We start from the raw sequence: 19642 nt of genomic DNA, 5'->3' as shown, positions 1-19642 counted from the left end.
AGAAGCTGTCATACGTTTAAAGTTAGAAAGTCTATTTTTTGTCTATCCATGCCTCCACGAAGCACGAGAGAGAGCCCCTCTTAAAGGTATTTGGCCTACTTTGCCAAACTGGCCAGGTGTCTTGGAAGCGATGGGAGTCCCCACACTTTCGCTCACAACAAACGACCTGCCGATCGACTAACTGTGCTGTACCCATTTAAACTGCTGGGCGAACAAATGTGGAGGATGTTTGACAAAGTTGCCAATCATTTCACCATTTGGATTGATTATAAATCCAAATTGTAATTGCATGCAACTTGGGGCCTTCATCAACGGTGGAACTTCCCTTTGAATGCCTGGTCCGATTCACATGTTGAAAAAAAAATGCTTTTTTTGTCAGATGTTTGGCAAAAAAAACGTGCCAATCATTGTCTCTACTGCCAAAAATACAATAAAAACAACTTGCCATAGCGATGTGTTTCAATGCTTTCGTCAAGATGCGAATGTGGGCCGAGGCTTTATTCTAGGTGAGATTGGTGGTGGTGTACACCACGACATATTCGAAACTTTCCATGTAAATGTCAGGGGATAGACAGATGAGCATGCGACCATCGCTTGCCGATGAACCCTTGTCATGCTATTCTACCCACGGCTATTAGGCCACCAGGAAGAAATGGACTGAACGTTTGTAAGAGCCCTTTCAAAGTAGAAATGCGTGTTTAGTTTCATGGAGAACTTAAACAGTACAAGCTTGCTGACCGTGGGATGGTTGGTTTGATATGGCATTCGTAAATTTCCCTTGGGTAGATTAAAGGTTTTTTTGTTAATTATTCACATAAACCTTATAGTATAGTTTTTTTTGTGGATGGCTTAGACGTGTATTAATATTGCACTATAAATGACAATGCTTTACGCCTCTCGACATTAATTATTTAAAAACCCAAAAATTGTATTTCTCATTAATCAAGCAAACTAATTAGCCGATGGTGCATGTCATCAGTCTATCCCTTGTTCAAAATGCTTCAACAGTAAGCCATTTGTTAACGTGTTAATAGCACAGGGTATTAAGTATAAAGCAGCATGCTTTGCTCTGTAATTAATACAGTATTATCACAAATCCCTCAGATTAAGAGACGGCCACAGTGAAACTAAATAATATGCAGTGCTTATGTTCACTTGGGTCAGAATCATAAACATACTTTTTTCTTATTAATTAGCTACGCACAAGGCTGCCTAATTGCCAGCTATTTATCGAAAACAAAAGGTTCTAATTCGTCATGAATTAGTCCAAGCATGTCATTATTACAAAGAATATGTGAAAATGAGCCAAAAGCATTTAGCCTCATTAATTCTTAATTCTCTGTCGAAATGGATTATCACATTTTTGCAATAAAGCCTTTGGACTGCATAACAAGAACTATTAGCTGTCACCTTTCAGATGAAGAAAAGAAAACCAAAGGAAAGTGAATGTTTTGGAAGGTTTAGAAAGAGCCCCTACAGGTCACGTGAAAGATTGCCTCTAAATTCCAAAGTTTAAAAGACGTCGTAAGATCTCATGACTGCAAATACGCATCATGTGAAGTTCAAGTTAGCGGCAATGCATTTTCTGCAGTTAATAGCCATGTGTATAAACATTTTGTTGACTTGTGGTTATAGAAATTCAATCTTTTTTTAATGAATCGTATTTTAAAAAAATGTAAGTTTTCAGTAATGACTCTGATATCGTTGTTTCTATGTGGTACATAAAAATGTACTGGTCTCAGACACGTACAGTTTTAAAAAATAGAATAATTTGCGCAGTACTTAAGCTTAATTTTCAATGCTTGCTTTTAAAAAGATTTATTCAACTCCACTTCTTATTTCACTTTGTGATGGCTACTTCAGTTTTACCATAGTCTGGCTTGCAAGATCACTTACATTTTTTTTCATTTACACATTTAATCGTGATTCCAGCAACTGAGTTGTATTTGTCATTTATTTAGGACACGATTCAAAGAAACGGTAGTTATTCCTGAAAATTGCATATTGCAATGGTTTTGTAACATCTTTTTAACAGAATAAAAATACTGTCAATATATATTACAAACGAAAAAAAAAGGAGGGGAAAAAAAAAAAAATCAGACCCAGCCATCACCTGTGGACAAAGTCTTATAAGTATAGCGTAGCGACCCAAACAAAAGTGCAGCGGGGAATGGGGGGGGCCACAGTCGGCGGACGTGCTGATGACACTCAAACTTCCGAGCTGTCAGCCGCCCCACAGGCCTGCTTGGGCACCATGGGCTCGCTGCTGCCATTGCCATTGGCCACCGCCTCCTTCTTCATCTCCTTCTTCCCCTGCCGCCGGCGCCGCATCAGCAGCACGACCGTGAGCAGCACGCACACGGCCAGCACCAGCACGGCCAGCACGGTCACCACCGGGGTCACGTTGCCCGGCGGCTCGCGCTCCGACGGCGCCAGCTCGAAGGTGCCGTCGGCGGGCGCGCCCCCTCGCTCCGTGTTGACCCGCCGGCCCGAGCGGTCGAGGACGATGTGCTGCATGTTGGTGCCGCGGTTGTTGGACGCGCCGATGTCGAGGACCAGCGGCGGGGCGTCGTGGCCGCCGGCCGCGTCCCGGCGCTGCCTCCGCTGCTGGGACGCGGCCGCGAGCATCTCGCCGGAGCCTTGAGCGGCGTAGGCGGCACCGGCGGCCACGAGCGAGTGCTGCGCGTACTCGACGCTCCTCTTGCCAATGCCGCGGTTGGACGAAGCGTGGGAGCGCACCGTGTAGATGGTGTGGATGTACCACTCGCGACCCGCTGTCACCTGAGCAGGGCACGTGGAAACACAAGAGCGCCCGGCAAATACACTTTTCGTCATTAAATTATTGCTTTGGCCAACGAGTGATGGTAAGGAAATGTAATTGTCACACATGCTGGATATGGTGGCTCAATGAAAGCAGCATCATTCTGCCATGTGATCGGCTGCAAGGTTAAGGGAAGAAAAGGGGCAGAGGGAAGTGTGACTATAAAGGAAAGGGAGTGAATGCTGATAATGGTAAGAAGTACTCGTGGATAGTTTAGGTATTGACACCACACAAGAAATTCATTTAAGCCTGTGTCGACGTAGGGAGACGTTTTGATATCAGTCATGAATGTTAGCTGTGGCCGGGAATCGAACTCAGCGCACTGCGTTCATTGCACACTGCGATACCCCTTCCAAGGGCTGGATTATGACGTGCTGGGGCCCTGTATATGTTAGTCATATTGGAATAAAAATAACCGTTTTAGAGAGTTTTTGTCCCCTATCTTCTTTATTTTTCAACCGATTGCGTACAACTTAAATCTTCGCATATTTTTTTGCACTGCGAAGTGCCCCTCATAATGTGAGGCCCTCCTAAGCTGTAGCTTACTTAGCGTATGCCCACATCCAGCCCCAACCCTTCACCAACTACTCGAAGCATGCAACAACAACCGTCATTCGCCACTAAGTGCCAGGCTACATGCATACAAAGATAAAGATCTCCCGTACAGCCTTAACAGACTGTAGGGGCAAGTGCTGTTAGCGAGCACCTATAAAGGCCGGTACGGCACACGAGGGGGTGGGTGGCCAGCACCACGCCCGACCGCCTTTGTCTCCCCAGTGGCGATGTTTACTACACACCGCGCCAGGTACTCATTTAAGGCTGAGTCGACCTAGGGGAGGCCCAGGACCCGGTTCAGATAATCGTCAATGGTGTTAGCCGTGTGCGGGAATCGAACCCGGGTCGCCAGGTTTATAGCGCAGCGCGCTAACCGCTACACGTGCATGAACTCGCACTGACCTGGAAGAGAGGGGAAGAGTCGACTCGGAATCCGTCGGATCCGGGCTGTCTCACCAAGGGCAGGGCCTCGGGGTCGTCTGCAGCCAAGCGAGCGTTGAACGGCACATTGCCGAACGAGTGCGCCTGTGTCTCGGGCTGCGCTTTATCCTGAGAGAAAAAAAGATAGAAAAAATTAACTCGTAAAAACAAAGTTTTTCACTATAAATCCTTTATATGCGTGGCGGCTAGAGTCCTCTCGTCCTCTGGCTTGAGATGGCTGCCACCTATGGGTCAGATGATTGCATGCAACCATTAAGCAATTGGTAATTAAATATAATATTTTTGTCCTAAAAAGTGTAAAATTTTGGAAAAAATTTTCACGAAAAGTAATTGTCACGCACAACGAGTCTGTGTGGAAAATATCAGCTCGATTGGATCACGGGAAGTGGGTTAAAAAACGACCGAAAGATTTGCACGGTCGTAAGCAAACAAGCAAGCGCGCAAGTGAACTTAATATAAAGGATTTAAAAAAAACACCACCACCATCTATACTATTTTTTATTTTACCAGGTAAGGCCCACTGAGCTATACAGCTCTTTTTCAGAAGCGACGTGGCTTTCACAAATGATAGCTGAACGAAGTGGCTTATCACGTGGAAATGTATAACGGCCAAGTGCTCTAAACGGGTGTTTCTAAATGTGGAGGGAAACACCGGAGGACCTGGAGAAAGATCCACGCGACCACGGGGAGAACATGCAAGCCTGCGATTGCTTGCTCAAGTCACTGCTACCGAGCCTCGGCTAGAAATACATCTCGAGATGGTGTTTTTGACGATTGTTCCACGCAGGTCAGGCGCCTTGGAAGAGGTGGGAGTAGCCACACTTTACCCCACCACACACGACCTGCTGATTAACTACCTACTGTGCACCCATTTGTACCGTTGGGTGGACAGAGGTGCGAGATTCAAGAAGCGTTCATTGTTTAAACTGCCGTGCCAGGAGATCGAATCGGCAGCCTCTGGATTTGTAAGCAGTGTATTCAGTGTCTCTGGGACCTTTTTATGCCAGTATCAAAATAATGAAAGAATTAAAAGAGGCTTTACCTTTTCTGGCAATAAAACAGGTGCTAAGATGTTCAAACATCAAATAGATATATTTTTTGCAATGCACCAGGTCTGCATTAACCACACGTACTTGTGGTCAAATATTTTTTGTAGCAAAATGTTTCGTGGCAAAACATGTTTGTGGCATAACATCCAATCATTTTACTTTCGTTTAAAAATATTAAAATCTGAGCCATTACTGATGATTTTAATGACACTTCCAATATCAATTCTACCTTTCATTTAAATGAGTTAAGAATTGTCCCACGTGTAATCCACACACATCTGGTGAAAGCACTTCCCTTTTGTATGCAAATCTTCGTTTGCACCGTACGTAGCCAACTGTGCTAATCGTAGGCGTGGGGGAAGGACAACAAACTAAACAACAAGCTGTTCTAAAGAGATGAGCTTCCAATCTAGATTTGAAAGTGCACAGATCCAGTGGTGTCCTTATATCGGAAGAGCATTCCAGACGGCCACACTACCCCACTTTGGAATTCCCTCCTATGATCTCCTTCACTAAATTTCTTATAACCTTGCTCAAATAAAAAAAAGGGATTAACTCTTATCTCTTACACCTTCAACGGTGTTGTTTGTTGTTGACCCCTTAGCATTTTGGGCCTTTGGTCACTGTGTTCAGAAACCGTGATAATAAAAATAGATATCATTGCCCCCACATTCCATACCAGGATCTTGAAGCGGTAGAGAAGTGAAGGGGAATCAGCCAGGCAGCCATATTCCCGGTTTTCGGGGAAGTACTTGGGCACGTATCCATCGGCACCAGTGCACAGAAACACCTTCTCGATGTTGCAGATGAAGGAGTCCCCCAGGTTTTGCACAGGATCCACCATGACACGGCCGTAAACTATGGCACCTGTGGGGGTGAAGCGACAGCGCTGGGTGGGTCAAGCGAAGGAGCTTCCACCTGAAAAATTAAATGCCTGTCGTGATTATTCCATTCGTCATTTCCAACTATCACCGCCGGCCTTCATCAAAGCAATGCTTGGGCGAAAGCCTTTCCGCAAGCCATCGCAATCTCTCAGTGCCGCAATGTAAACAATCTACCCGGCACCTGCACACGAGCCGATTTCATTGCTCCGTCTCTGTGGTGGCCATACTCGAAGGCACGTGCTCGCCCCTTTGGCTGCCACTCTGTCATCAGTCTCAACCACTTGGGCGTCACTTTCCTCTCTTATGCTCACGTGTCGATGCTTCCGCCTTCACCAACCCATGCACAATCAGCGCGGTGAAATACGGTCAAATAAACCCCCACGACCTGCATGGTGCGAGGCCCTCATTCAGCAGCGGATACACAAAAAGGGTGTACGTGCACATGAGGGACATCACAAATATGTGCTCTGTTTAACACCTAGGTTTTCGCGACCAATATTTTTTTCTGGGTAGATCGCATAAATCGCTTGATGAAGCTGGTTGTAATCAGCAGCGAAGCGTCGTACTCAAATTGTGCATGTTGTGGGTTTATTCTTCGACACACTGGTGTGCTGAAATAGTAACTAATTGGCACGTTTCGTTTACGTGACAAATCTTTCTAATTGGCTGTGTCGGATGGTGGTGGTGGTGGGTTTACGACACCTTTATATTTACCTACGCGATCTAACCCAGAACACCTTGATCATGAATACATGGTCTGTTGTGGTCACTGCTAATACTTAAATCCTCGTGACCCCGCTAAGTACCTTCAGTGAAGGCCACATCGCTGCCCTCTCCAAAGCCCATGGAGCCATCAGATATCCAGAGGGCCTTCTTAGACAAGAGGAACATGAGCGTGTTGAGGCTGAACTCTGCTGCCACGGGGTCGCTGACCTGCAAAACGCACGTCAATTAAACAACCTCGTTAAACAGCCACACGTGTACTCGAACAAAAGTAAAGTGTGAATATTTTCCCGAAGACATTCTGCGCAATATTTAGACCAATAGGCCTTCAGGAATGGCATTAGAAGGTCCAAAGTAGGACATGGATGCATTTTGCCTTCATGAGAACTCATCTTTAAGCCATACGAGGAGAGTTACAGGACAGAAAACACAACTCAGCTGCACAGTTTCAACAAATAAAATGATGATTTAAATATTAACACAGCCAGAAATAACTCTTGCAATATCTCAACTTACATTTTTAAAGTGCAGTCAAAGCAGCCTCTGCTGTAATAACAACTCAGCCTCCACTGTTATGGTAAGACATTTTGTTAAGACTGTAGCTCCAAGCACGCCAGGGCAGAGTTAGATTTTTTTAGGCGCTTCTTTGGGATTTGCGCGTCAAATGTGACCATTTCTCTGGATTATAAGACGCTCCGGAAAGTAAGGCATCTCGAAACTTTAAAAAAAAAAATGCGACTTCCCTGAAAATCAGGAAACAGTCGCGTAAAATATAACCAAAATAAATATAGAGGGAATGCCAGGGAATATAAAGTGCATCTTACAATCTGTTCAAGACATGTGCGTCTGATGGCAATAGAGTTGTCGACTAGCCAGTGCCAATATTTTATCTGGTCACACGTGTACCGGTGAAAGTGGCTACGAATGACAATGAAGGCCACATACAACCCCCCCCCCCCCCCGAACGTTTTCTTTAAAACACGGGAAACGCTTGCGTCACAAAGCGGTGAATAGGGTAAACGCATTTCTGACTAAGGGGCCGTCCATAAATGACGTCACGCGATTTTGGACGATTTCTGACCCCCCCCCCCCTTCGTCACGCGACGTCACAAAAAGTCAGACCCCCCCCCTCAAATATGAAGTCACAAAGCTTTGCCCCCCCCCCCCCCCAAAAATATAACATGCTTCAAATCGCTTTAAACTATTGTCATTGTAGTGCGTATTTACTGCGTCGCTGCACTCTGATGTTGTAGGAGAAAACATTTATTTAAAAAAGTCTAGTTAATTAAGTAGAACGTGTTTTATATATTATTTAAAGTTGCTAATTTTGATTTGACGTCACATTTCTCAAAACCCCCCCCCCCCTCGTCACACATCGTCACAATTGTCTGACCCCCCCCCCCCCGCCAGGTGCGTGACGTCATTTAAGGATGTCCCCTAAGGCAACGAGGTGATGGTGGTTAGAGGAAAGTTCGCGCGCGTCATCCGTTGCGGTCACGTGACTGGCCTCGCACCTGCTGGAAGCGGATGTCCAGATCGAAGGTGAGCGGCTCGCGCGGGTTGCAGATGATGGGGATGCTGTACTCCTGGCTGGGCGCCGAGGTGCACGGCACCAGCTTGACGGTGTACGTGCCGGAGTAGTCTCGCACCTGCGCCGATAAAGACGAAGAGACGCCGACCCATCAATTGGACGAGAGCCCTCCGTTATGGCCGTGAGCTTGATGGGAGCCCGTGGAGGCTCGAAACGCCACCTTCGCAAAAAGGTAATCCCGAGAAAATCCTCGGGGAAAATTGACAGCGGAGGCAACCGAGCGCCGGCTGGAAAAAAAAACTGACGCCAAAGTGTCGACACGGAGAAAGTGTTTTTTCGCTTCTGTAAAGGGTAATAAGTAAATAATGGAGACGCGATGAGAGGCGACTTGATGTATTCTCGGCATGCAGTCTAAGAATACATTGTGCTACGAGCTCAATATGACAAATCTATACTTTGAAATCACGTGTGTATTCAACAATGATAACTCAATGGTAGCATGGCAACGGGCAGCGCTTTTAAGCTGCTCGTAGATGTGTTCATACGCGTTCCATCTTCGAAAATCTTTGTGGGCATTGAACGCCAACGGCCTAGACATATTTTTTTGTAAGGGCAGTTTCCTGTTGAGCCGTTATGATATTGCACGTGGTTTATTGATAATTTACAGCTCTGGTTTGAGATGATACAATTAGTATCCATTTTAAATCCATGGAACCCTGAACTAAGGAGATCACTCACCAATTCACGATGCAAATAAAAAACACACATGTTTGTGCATAATGAACAAAACATCCCACACACACACAAAATACAGTTGAAGCCGCGTTTCAATATTTTTCAGATTTGCAATGTCCCTGCTTTTACTCCGGTAAACTAAAGACGAAAAACAGCCTGCAGGACACACGCTCTACTACGGCAACGACGACCCGCAGGGTCCTGCTGCAATGCCGTGCCAAGTGCGACGATCCGCGCGTGACTGCAGTGTGACAGATTATCCCACGTGTACGTCCGCGCCGCCCTCACCGCGAAGTCGGAGATGAAGCTCCACTGCTGCTCGGGCTGGTGGTAGGAGGGCTCGCTCCGCACCAGCGACAGTGTGAACGTGAGGCCCGGGTGGTCCGCCGACATCACCATGGAAGTCAGAGGTGTACCTGGGTGGAATTTGTTGGAAATAAATGAATAAATGATGCTTCAAATGTAAAGGAGACACATTTTTACAACGTGTATATATATATCATCATGGGACATCCTTTGCCAGTACCGAAATATGAGAATAGGTTTTCCCCTTTTTTCTGGCAACAGTTGTTAAGATGTTAAAACACAAATTTCTATCGTGTATATATATATATTTTGTTATCGGCCGAGCAACACTGATTTAGGTTGTCGTAATCAACAGCTTAATAAATTAACTTGAACTTGAGCTTGTGTGTGTTGACATCACAGTTGCGGGTTTCTCAGACTATCGTCGGCTCGGGGGGCAATAAATCGAGTAGTCAATTAACAGTGGGTTCATCATCGTTAAAACTGGCTCCTGCCATGGGAATGTGGAATTGCCAGCGCTTGTTTGGTTTAACCTCGACAATTATCTCTCATCTTGCACCGTATGCTATATAGCACTTGCATGCACGACAGTCTTTCGACAGTCAGTGACTTGTAACACAATCACATTAACATACAAAGTAGGGTTGCCACCTCTAAGGTGTATACGACGGTATAAAAAAAAACAGGGCATATCATGGGAATAAGAATATCTAACAACACGGGAATAAAGGAGAACTGAATGTGCTAGCATTGCCCTGCATGATGTATTCATACGCTACTGACAAAACCCAGAAGAGATGTAATGCCCCGGGGATAGCTCGCACAAAAAGAGGACGATCCCAACAGGACCAGCAGAAGGCAGTCACCCTGACACAAAGTAAATGTAGACATGGCGCAGCCTTTGCGAAAGCTGCAAGTGCGGCAGACGTCGTCCTACTTTGCTTTGACTCTGTGAAGGAGTTTACCTGGATGGGCCATCACGTACTGGCCTCGGAATCGTGCCTCGGTGCGGAAGTTCACCACCAGTCGCCCCTCTCCATTGATGCGCATGCTGGTAGGGTACAATGCGCCTGAACAGCACACGGACACGCGTGTTCACATGTGAAATACAAAACGATTTTTTTTTCCCCAGCGCGGAAGTTGAAACAATGTTGCAAGATTCTTAAATTCCCCCCCCCCCCACCTCTGGCCACCCAGCATGTCGTGGACAAAAAGTGTGGGTCACTCGCATTTCTCCCAAACTGTCTGGCTACTATAGAAGAGGAGGCCAAGACACTCAACTACATTTTTTTTCAGAAGAAACCTGGCCACAAATGATAGCTCAACGAAAGTGGCTTATCGTAACGTGGAAATTCATAGCAGACAAATGCTTCTAAATGTGGAGGGAAAAACCAGAAGACCCACGGAAAAATCTAAGCAACCACAAGGTGAACATGCAAACTGCAAGTATACAGGGGTCGGGATCGTACCCATGACCTCCTGCATACCAGACGAGGTAGTTAACATCTCGTCACCGAGTCTAAAGACTCTTCCCCAGGAGGATCCTGCACTAGGATGTTTGGTCAATTGCACTGACACATGTCTGCCTCACGTTTGAGTTATCTTCAAGCTACAACATGAATATTTAATGTGGTTCATTAATGCATGTAATACAAATATGTTAATTAACAAACCTTAATGGAATGGATTTGATAGCTGGAAAATGTGCCATTTTTCACAAGTTATAAACGATAAATGTTGATATAATGGACAGGTACAGGGATAGAAAAAATAAAACGTCCCTAGTAATTGTAATTTGCTGACAATGGCTTGTGCAGTGGTGGATGAAAACAACCCACTCTCTGGAGGTACTATGAATGCACAACAGGATGCAGCTCGTTGCTTCTCCCAACATTAATTACAGACAGCAGGGCATCATAACTACTGCGTGAATGCAATTAGAATATCAGGTCAGGTAAGGTTGTGAATTGCGTAGACACGAATAATTAAGTGCATTGCTCTAAATGATAAACAAGCCATCGATGTGCAGCTGTTGTTGATTTATTAGTGGCATTTATAATATCTAATGGATAGAAATGCCTGTGACTGACTGAGTCTCCGATGTAAATTGTAATTATTTTCTAGAAAAGCTATGAAGTTGAACATTGCAAATACAGTAAAATCTGTACAAAAACAATTTCTAATTTTAGACCATAAGATGGGTTGTTTTACAGTTCTAATTCTTTTTTTAAGTTTCGTGTTAAACATTTAACAATTAAATATCCCCATCCTCAGTTAACACAATGTACCTCCCATGGAGTGTGACACTAAAGTTGCTATAGAGTGGGCAACGTTGGCTACCCATTACGATTCATAGTGAATACAATTTAGCATTGGACATTACAGTACAATGTAGAGATGAAATGTGTTGTATGTATGATCTTGTTTGGTTATCGGTTGGGACGACCATCTTGGTTGCACTGCAACCGTCATCATAACCTAGACAATGTCGATGCATGTCCCAGGAGAGAGTGCTGAAACCCCTTAATTTGGATAAATTCCAGCTCTGATAGTTCAAATATCGGCTTCACTGTCATGCTACGAACAATACTTTCACATGCAGAGCGGGTGTAAAACAGCTGCCCCGTGTTGTGTGGGTCAGGGGTCAGTTGAAGGGATCTCAGTGGTAGCTCTGTGATATTAACTTGTGTGGTCAGTTCTTTAACGTGAAGGGTTGCATTGCTCTTTCAGCACTGCTCTATGTGGAATGCAAATTCATTCTTCATCTCCCGACATGATGCTCAAAGGGCAATCGGGATAAAATTGTGAGAAAATAACGAAAAAAAGAGGAATTCCAAAAAAACAGTGCAACCACCATCGTTGATGTGCGACAATAATGCAGCATATTCTTAGGTTTTTTCGGTAAAGTCACGTAGGTAAAAATTTAAAATAAAAATAAATAAAAGTTATTTTTATTTTGTTTTTATTTTACTTTTATTCATTTTTCTTTTAAATTTTTACCTACGTGACTTTACCGAAAAAACCTAAGAATATGAATCCTTGCAGTCACGAAAGCTTCAAATCTAGAAATAATGCAGCAACCGACGCGGCATCTTAACGCAATGCAGCGCTTACAGTGGCGAAATGGAGCCATGCTGTGGCTTCATTTAGAGAATGCAGTGTGATCAGCCCATGTGTGGCCCAAAGGGCTATTGTCAAAATAAGCTGCTTTGGAGATTCAATTTCAAAAATGCATTGAACGACCCACCGCCAGTGGAGGAGTCTGGGTTGAGTCAAGGGGCTGAAAGAGACTTGAGGTTTCCGTGAGCCCCGGGCAAGAAACCACTTAAGGGGCCCCCAGCAAGCGCATAACATGTATAATGAAGCCGTGGGTACCCAGCGAAGTTTCTCCAAGTCTGCAACACTATGTTTATGATTGGAGTGGGAGGAATCCAGGAATTGAAAACTGACTGGGTGGGGCCACGCTTCGGGTGATTAACACAGAGTCGGGCGGAGATGACCGGGTGTGCCGAGAAGTCAGAGTGTTGGGGTCCTGGGCACAAATCCGCGCGGCCAATGACTTCACAAAAAAATCACAACACTGAATCTGATGTGGATAAATTCAAGCTCTCTGAATGCAAAACATTTGGTTTGACTGTCATGTGGTAATTTATTGGCAGGGTGTAAGCCCCCGACTGTGAAAGGAATAAAGTTCTATGCAAGATCGGTTCTGCACGTGACATTCTCCAACATGATGGGCAAATGGGGAGCGCTGCTCTGCGAGATTTCCGCATGGATTCTTTGTCTCATGATGGTGCCAATAGTACATTTGGAATAAATTAGAAAATATAATCAAATATATAAAAAAACATGAATCGCAGTAAATTCAGCCCATCATCCTCCCAGGGTCGGCAAAACAAGTGCCACTCTGTGGGAAGATAACAGTGATTGTGCTGCAGACACACGAGGTCTCGTCATGAAAATGTGCAATGAACAGTGGAATGAGTGACTCCGGGCCACGAACAGCAATGAGTGTTTCTCCAACGCTTGATAGAACATGGAGTCGCGTTAGATTTTAATCACTGCGTTTAACCTATGACTGCAAGTAAATGAATCAAAGCTCTCCCGCCATCTATGTGACTGCAGGGGTGAGTCAGACTCCCTGTGTCGAAGTAGCCATTTAGGGAGCCATCAGTGTAGTGCTTAGCACGCTTCGCTCCAAAACCCTTCGACCTGAGTTCAATTCCCGCTCACGGCCAACATCAGTGATGAATATCTAAATAATTCCCGTAGGTTTACTCAACCTTGCATGTGTACCTCATGCACCATTCTAGCCTTCATAAGTGCTCGCTAACAGCACTTGTCCCAACAGTGTGTATGTGTGCATCTATGTTGAACTCATTTCGCACCGTCCACAGCCAACCACGCAAATCGGAGGTGCTATACGGAGGTGGCTTTACGGGGATGTGCATGTGTAGGGGTGTCAGGGGAAGGATTCCCACCAATAGGAGGGTTAGTGAGAGGGGTGATCGAGGAGATATAAGGGGAGAACGGGCGGGAAGAGGGGGGCCTTTGGCAGGAACGAGATTGGGACGGCTGGGGACAGGTGTGGATGTGAGAAAAGGATTAAAAGACGAAACCCCTGCAATCTTGTGTCGGCTCTCCTCTACACATGTGTGCGGAGCGATCGCTCCCTCTGTCGATGCTTTCCGAGGACACTCGTGTACCTTGCAGCTCGGCCTCAGGCGGACTGCCGATGCCGTCCTTCCACAGGATGGCCGTGTCGTAAACGAACGTGAGCCTCATGTCGGACTGCAGGTCGAAGTGCTGCCAACCTCCGACGCCGACGGGCGAGTGGAAGACGTAGGAGACGTAGAGCGGCACGCGCAGCGTCACGTACGACTGCACCAGGTTCAGGACCTGGACAGGGAGGGACCGTTGGTGCAATGGTTATGTAGCACACCGGACATAAATCACGTGTCATCGGCTCAATCTCCTGGCGTGGCAATAGAAACGAGAGGACCGTAACCTCCACTCCACCCAGCGGTTTAAATGGGTACCCTGCAGTTAATCTAAACTACACTTTAGACTTTACCAGGTATGGCCCACTGAGCTATGTAGCTCTTTTTCAGAAGCGGCCTGGCCACAAATGATAGCTCAACGAAGTGGCTTATCGCGTGGAAATGTATAGCAGCCAAATACTTTAAATGTATGTTGTTTCTAAATGTGGAGGGGAAAACCCAGACAACCCGGAGAAAAATCCACACGACCACGGGGAGAGAAACATGCAAACTTCAAACGTACAGCAGGCGTCAGGATCAGGATCGAACCCATGACCTACTGCATACCAGGGGACGTAGTGAATCAGACCACGGGTATTGTTCTGCGCATTGCGCACGCGCAGTAATTACGAGGGCGGCCGGTGGATTCGAACCGCGAACCTCGGCAACAAGCGTCGAACACGCCAGCGCAGGGCCCGAGGTCGCCGCCCGTACCTGGCCGTCGGTGCCGATGCTGCCCCCGCACTCGGTGAGAAGCTCCGACATGTCGTAGAAGGAGACGAACTCCCAGAGGCACGCCTCCAGGTTGAGGTTGCGGTAGAAGCGCAGCGTCGCGGCGGAGCGAAGGCCCGCGCTGTACTGGTACGGCGACGTCTCACCGATCACCTCGGGGTTCTTGGTGGCGTCCGTCAGGAAGCCGTGACGCGTCTGTAGCTCGTCGTAGTCCACCAGGTTCGAGCACTTGTGGTTGCCGACGCGCGTCCCGTCGGGGCTCAGCGTCAGCTCGAAGTTGGAGAGGGCCCTCGTGGAGATGACCGGCAGCATCCCTGCCGAGGTGAGCGAGGCGTTACAGGTGCGTGGCTGCAGCCGTAGGAGCCGTCGTGTGATTTCTAGAGCGACGTGAAACCCGTCGACCTGAGTTCGATTCCGGGCCGTGGCTAACACCAGTGGTGAGTGATGTCTGAACCAGCGTGGCCACTCCTGGGAATGGTGTCGTGATGCCGGTAGATCCAGCACATGACGTGCAGCTCAACTGCTTTTTGTGGTTGTGTTGTCCTTCCCCCGCCCCTCCGATTAGCAGGGTTGGCTACGTATGGTGCAAAAGAAGTTCAACAAACATACGTACACAGGCCCTGCCTTAATGTAAATGTGGTAAAGAAATAATTTGGGGACCCCATGAAAATTATTCTCAAGTAATAATTCTCTAGGTATTACTTGAGAATGCCATTCTCAAGTAATTTTTACGATTGTCCTGCATGCGCTCTTCGTTGTATTGCCGCGTTCGTATCGCGCGTTGCATGGGTTGATGTCCGACGTTTCGCACGACATGCTGTGCTGGGAGCTTCTTCAGGAACTGATTTTAGCTGTTCGCATTCTCCCTCGATCGGTCTCAAGGGTTGGTGGCACCAGCAGCAGCCGGCAGCGATGTAACATCGAGAGAAAACGAGCTGCTCAATTCATATTCTTAGGTTTTTTTTTTCGGTAAAGTCACGTAGGTAAAACATTTAAATTAATAAAAGTAAATTAAAATAAAAATCACGACGTTTCGGAGGCAACACAAGTCTCCGTCATCAGGTGGGACCGTCACCTACGTGACTTTACCGAAAAAAACCTAAGAATATGAATCCTTGCAGTCACGAAAGCTTCAAATCTAGAATTCTGCTCAATTCAGTTCCCGAAGAAGCTCGCAGCACGTGAAGCGAAAACGTCAAGACATTGTGCCAGTCACGTGACTCGTGTGTTATCCATTGCACCTTTGTTTTTTGACATTTCTGGCAACTTCCCTCAGAGCTTCGTGACCTGGGCCACCAATGTGATTGCCCGCCCATAAAGCCAGGCCTGGGTCGACATCGGCAGGGATTTCTTAACTGTGGGCCATGATTCTCCAGGGCGTCAACAAGGTGCCTCGGCAGGGGTCATGAGGTGAACTTAAATTGAGCAGTGGATAAAAAAATCGCATCATAGGGGCGGTTTATGTGTGTAAAATATCTCGCAGTGACACAAAGCTTAGGAAACAATGGTATTACGCATTTTGGTTGTATACAAAAAAAACGGCAATCAAAGTTAATAGCTTGAAAAATATTCACACATTAAAGCAACACTTTAATTAGAAGTAAAAAAAGATATATTGTAATTTCCTTTTCATGAAATCTAAAAAGCGGTATTAATAAAAACGTGAAGAGAGCAGCTCCGCTCCGTGGCACTCATTCTAGCTCAGCTTGTCGTTTACGGCGTTACAGAGGGCCTTCATAAAAAAGCATTCATATAATCTTTTTTTAAGGACAAACCTGCAAAATGAATTAAATTCATGCAAAATAATGAGGTGGTATGGCTTGGAGCATATGCCACTGTCAATTCAAACCGCAAAGCACTCCGTAGGGCAACCGAACTGATGGCACCGTGCTATTGAATTTTCGAAAAAATTAACCCGTAAAAACAAAGTTTTTCACTATAAATCCTTTATATGCGTGGCATCGGTTTTATTTTATTATTCATTTCTGTTTTTCTTCAGTAAGAGTTTCATTTTTATCACATTGGAATTTAAAATTAAATATGACATTTTTTTCCCCTAAAAAGTGGAAAATTTTGGAAAAAAATTTTCACGAAAATAAATTGTCACGCACAACGAGTCTGTGTGCAAAATGTCAGCTCGATTGGATCACGGGAAGTGGGTTAAAAAACGACCGAAAGATTTGTACGGTCGTAAGCGCGCAAGCAAACAAGTGAACTTAATATAAAGGATTTAAAAAAAAATGTGTTGTTGTTGTTTAACGGTTGCATACCGTCAATGTGTGGCATCGTGACGGTGAGCTTAATGAGGTTGGGGTAGTCGGGGTCCTCCGGTCCTGTGTAGCGCAGTTTGGCCGTGAATGGCTCTGCCCCCACTGCTCCCAGAATGCGAGGCTGACAGAGGCCTGGGGGCAGAATGCAGTGGGAGGGAGTGAGAGGCATCGGTTAGTATTCTCTCCGCGCAGCAAACGATGTAATCAGACCGCGACTAGCATGAAGCCTGCCTGCTTAAGACTTCACCAGTGCCCTCCCTGCAACTCCTCTGTCAGACTGTGCTCAATGGGAGGTCGTTCATTCTTTGCTTGTGCCTCCACTGTCTGACCTCATTGCCTTGGGCAAAACGGCTTTTGCATTTTCGCTGGGTGGTTTTCATCGCCGGGGTTTGGGTTACCCTTCGATATACTTGTCTGGTTTTCAATAGGGATAGGTCCCTAACGGCAACACAGCTTTTATTTAAAAAAAAAAGTTTCACTTTCGTTGGATCGTCTTTACTAGCGTTATGATGACACCCACCCCCCCACCCCACTCCAGACAGAGCAACACACTGACAGAGGGCTATCAACACTCTCAACCGTATCCGTGCATTACAAAACACACCTTCCTTCCATAGCAACACAACTTGACAATAAAGCTTCAATTAAATCGGGCCATCTGTTACACAAGAGTTATCGTGACCCCCCCTTAGCCCTCACCCACACTGCCCAGCTACGCACGGACAGACGAACCAACGGGACCCGTGCGAACGCATTCGCGGATCTTTGACCGCCGCCGCCGCCGTCGGAGAGATGTCAGAATAAAAAAAAACCTCGCGATCGGCCACGGGACGCGAACCCCCCCCCTCCCCGCGCACCCTCGTCGCCGCTGACGGTGACGACGGTGCTCGTGAGCTCGAGGCCCTCTTCGCCGTCTCCGTTGACGGCGCGCGCGGAGCACTGCACGCGCGAGCCGGGCGCGAAGTAGACCGAGTCGAGCGTCACGATCTTGGTGGACGTGAAGAAGGTGTTGGCGTCGACCTCGCGCATGGGGCTCGCCACGCCGTCCGCGCCACTCGGCGCGCTCACCGACCAGCGGTAGCGCGTCAGCGTGTCGTTGATGTTCTCGCTCGCGCACAGCGAGCCCGTCTTGTCGTAGTCCGAGTACTTGGGGTTACAGGCCTGCGGGGCGGGCGGGCGGGTGGGCGAGAGAACGCGGGGCGAATCGTGACACGTGCGGCGGTGCTGCTGCCGACAGCAGCAAGGACAACCTTCCTCGACTCACGGGACATATGCGTACACTCGCAGGCCATTTCACGAGCAATCAAGAATTGCATGCTGCATTTAGGTATTGCATAGTCATTTTATCGACCCCCCAAATTGTCAAAATCGCATACTAAAAATCTAAACCATCCGCGGTATGTTGGACAAGTCAGAATCAGAATATTTATCCTGGAGAAATCCGATGAGCTATAAAGCTCTTTCGCACAGATATCCAGTAGGGGCGAGTCAGAAGAGTACAAGAAATGATAGCAGCGTCTTTAGTTTGTTGTCCTTCCCCCGCACCTCCGATTAGCACGGTTGAATACGTACGGTGCGAAAGAAGTTCAACGAACATCACAGGTCAACATAGATCGTCGTCGTCGTGATTGTTTAAAGCCCGCCCGCCCGCTGCGGCACGAGCGTCCGGCTCACCGTGACACAAACGATGGGATACCCGGCGGGCGGGTGAGGGCTCTCCCTGGTCCTGGCCGTGTCGTCGTAGAGCAGCAGCGACACGACGTGCGGCACGGACGGGAACGTGACGTCAGCCATGCTGTTCATCTCCTCGATGTACACGATGGCCTTGTTCATCTAAAGCGGAGTGCAGGAATAGGGGGCAGGGGTGTGGGCGGTGGGGGACATCCCAAACGTGACCGCTATTCAACAGCGCCGCTGCGGTGTGATATTGTTCATCTCGGAGAAGTGATCTTGTGCACGGGTGCGCGCGTCTGCCTGTGTTCGTGCGCGGGGAGCGGCACGCGCGATATTGTTCATCTCGTAGAAACATTCTTGTGCGCGCATGCGTGTGCGCGTGTGTGCATGTGTTTTTTCGTGTGTGCGTGCGGAGCGGTAGTGTATTAGGTTAGCGCGCTGCGCTACGAACCAGGCGGCTTGAGTTAGATTTTCTGCTCACGGCCAACACCAGTGACGATTATCTGAACCGGTCCTGAGCCTCACCTAGGTCGACTCAGCCTCAAATGATTAACCTGGTGTGGTGTGTAAAATCATCGCCATTGGGGAGACAACGGTGGTCGGGTGTGGCGCTGGCCACCCACCCCTTTCGCGTGCAGTCCTTCTCAAACAGCACTTTCCCAACAGTCTGTTAAGGCTATACGGGGGATCTTTGTCTTTGTTCGTGCGCGCGCGCGTTTGTCTCTGCGCATCGGCACCTGAGTCTCGGCCACCATGTTCTCATCGGGCTTCAGGTGGACGGTGAAGGCTTCACGCATTTCCCGCACCCCATCGTACAGCACCTCCACCTCCACAAAGTGCTCTCTGTCGCCCTCCTTGAACTCGATTTCTGAGAAACGTTTCAACAGCGACGCCGCTCACATCAAACACATTGATCCCATTCCAGTGGCTCCACTGAAAGGCATTGGCCTCGTTATCTCCTTCACCTGAAATATCATAGATGCCGTACATATATATATAAAAAAATTATAGCCTATAAAATAGAAAAACCGGATATCACCATCCTCAAACAAAAAATATTACAACATCAAGGAGTGAACTTTAATTGTTTTTTACTATATCAATGATTGAGCTTACTTTTTTTCATATATAACATGCTATTATTTAACGTACACCCTTCTG

At 47.0% G+C, this 19642-nt stretch overlaps 1 protein-coding gene across 1 annotated transcript in view; it reads right to left on the bottom strand.

The window, feature by feature from the left end:
• Positions 1–1712: 1712 nt before the first annotated feature.
• Positions 1713–19642, bottom strand: part of LOC144937652 (FRAS1-related extracellular matrix protein 2-like) — a 124405-nt gene continuing 106475 nt past the window's right edge. Inside the window, exons 12-24 of the mRNA XM_078865034.1 lie at positions 19219–19349; positions 18482–18640; positions 17665–17968; positions 16808–16939; positions 14520–14851; positions 13752–13944; positions 10011–10115; positions 9028–9155; positions 7988–8122; positions 6557–6683; positions 5546–5733; positions 3779–3925; positions 1713–2781 (exon numbers count right to left, since the gene is read on the bottom strand). Coding sequence (XP_078721160.1) covers positions 2209–2781; positions 3779–3925; positions 5546–5733; positions 6557–6683; positions 7988–8122; positions 9028–9155; positions 10011–10115; positions 13752–13944; positions 14520–14851; positions 16808–16939; positions 17665–17968; positions 18482–18640; positions 19219–19349 — 2654 coding nt within the window. The 3' untranslated portion in view covers positions 1713–2208. The remainder of the gene's footprint in view (positions 2782–3778; positions 3926–5545; positions 5734–6556; positions 6684–7987; positions 8123–9027; positions 9156–10010; positions 10116–13751; positions 13945–14519; positions 14852–16807; positions 16940–17664; positions 17969–18481; positions 18641–19218; positions 19350–19642) is intronic.

The sequence above is a fragment of the Lampetra fluviatilis genome, chromosome 19, assembly GCF_964198595.1.
Source record: "Lampetra fluviatilis chromosome 19, kcLamFluv1.1, whole genome shotgun sequence".
Taxonomy (NCBI): domain Eukaryota; kingdom Metazoa; phylum Chordata; class Hyperoartia; order Petromyzontiformes; family Petromyzontidae; genus Lampetra; species Lampetra fluviatilis.
The sequence above is the reverse complement of the archived record's forward strand: the minus strand, read 5'-3'. Positions and strand labels throughout refer to the sequence as shown.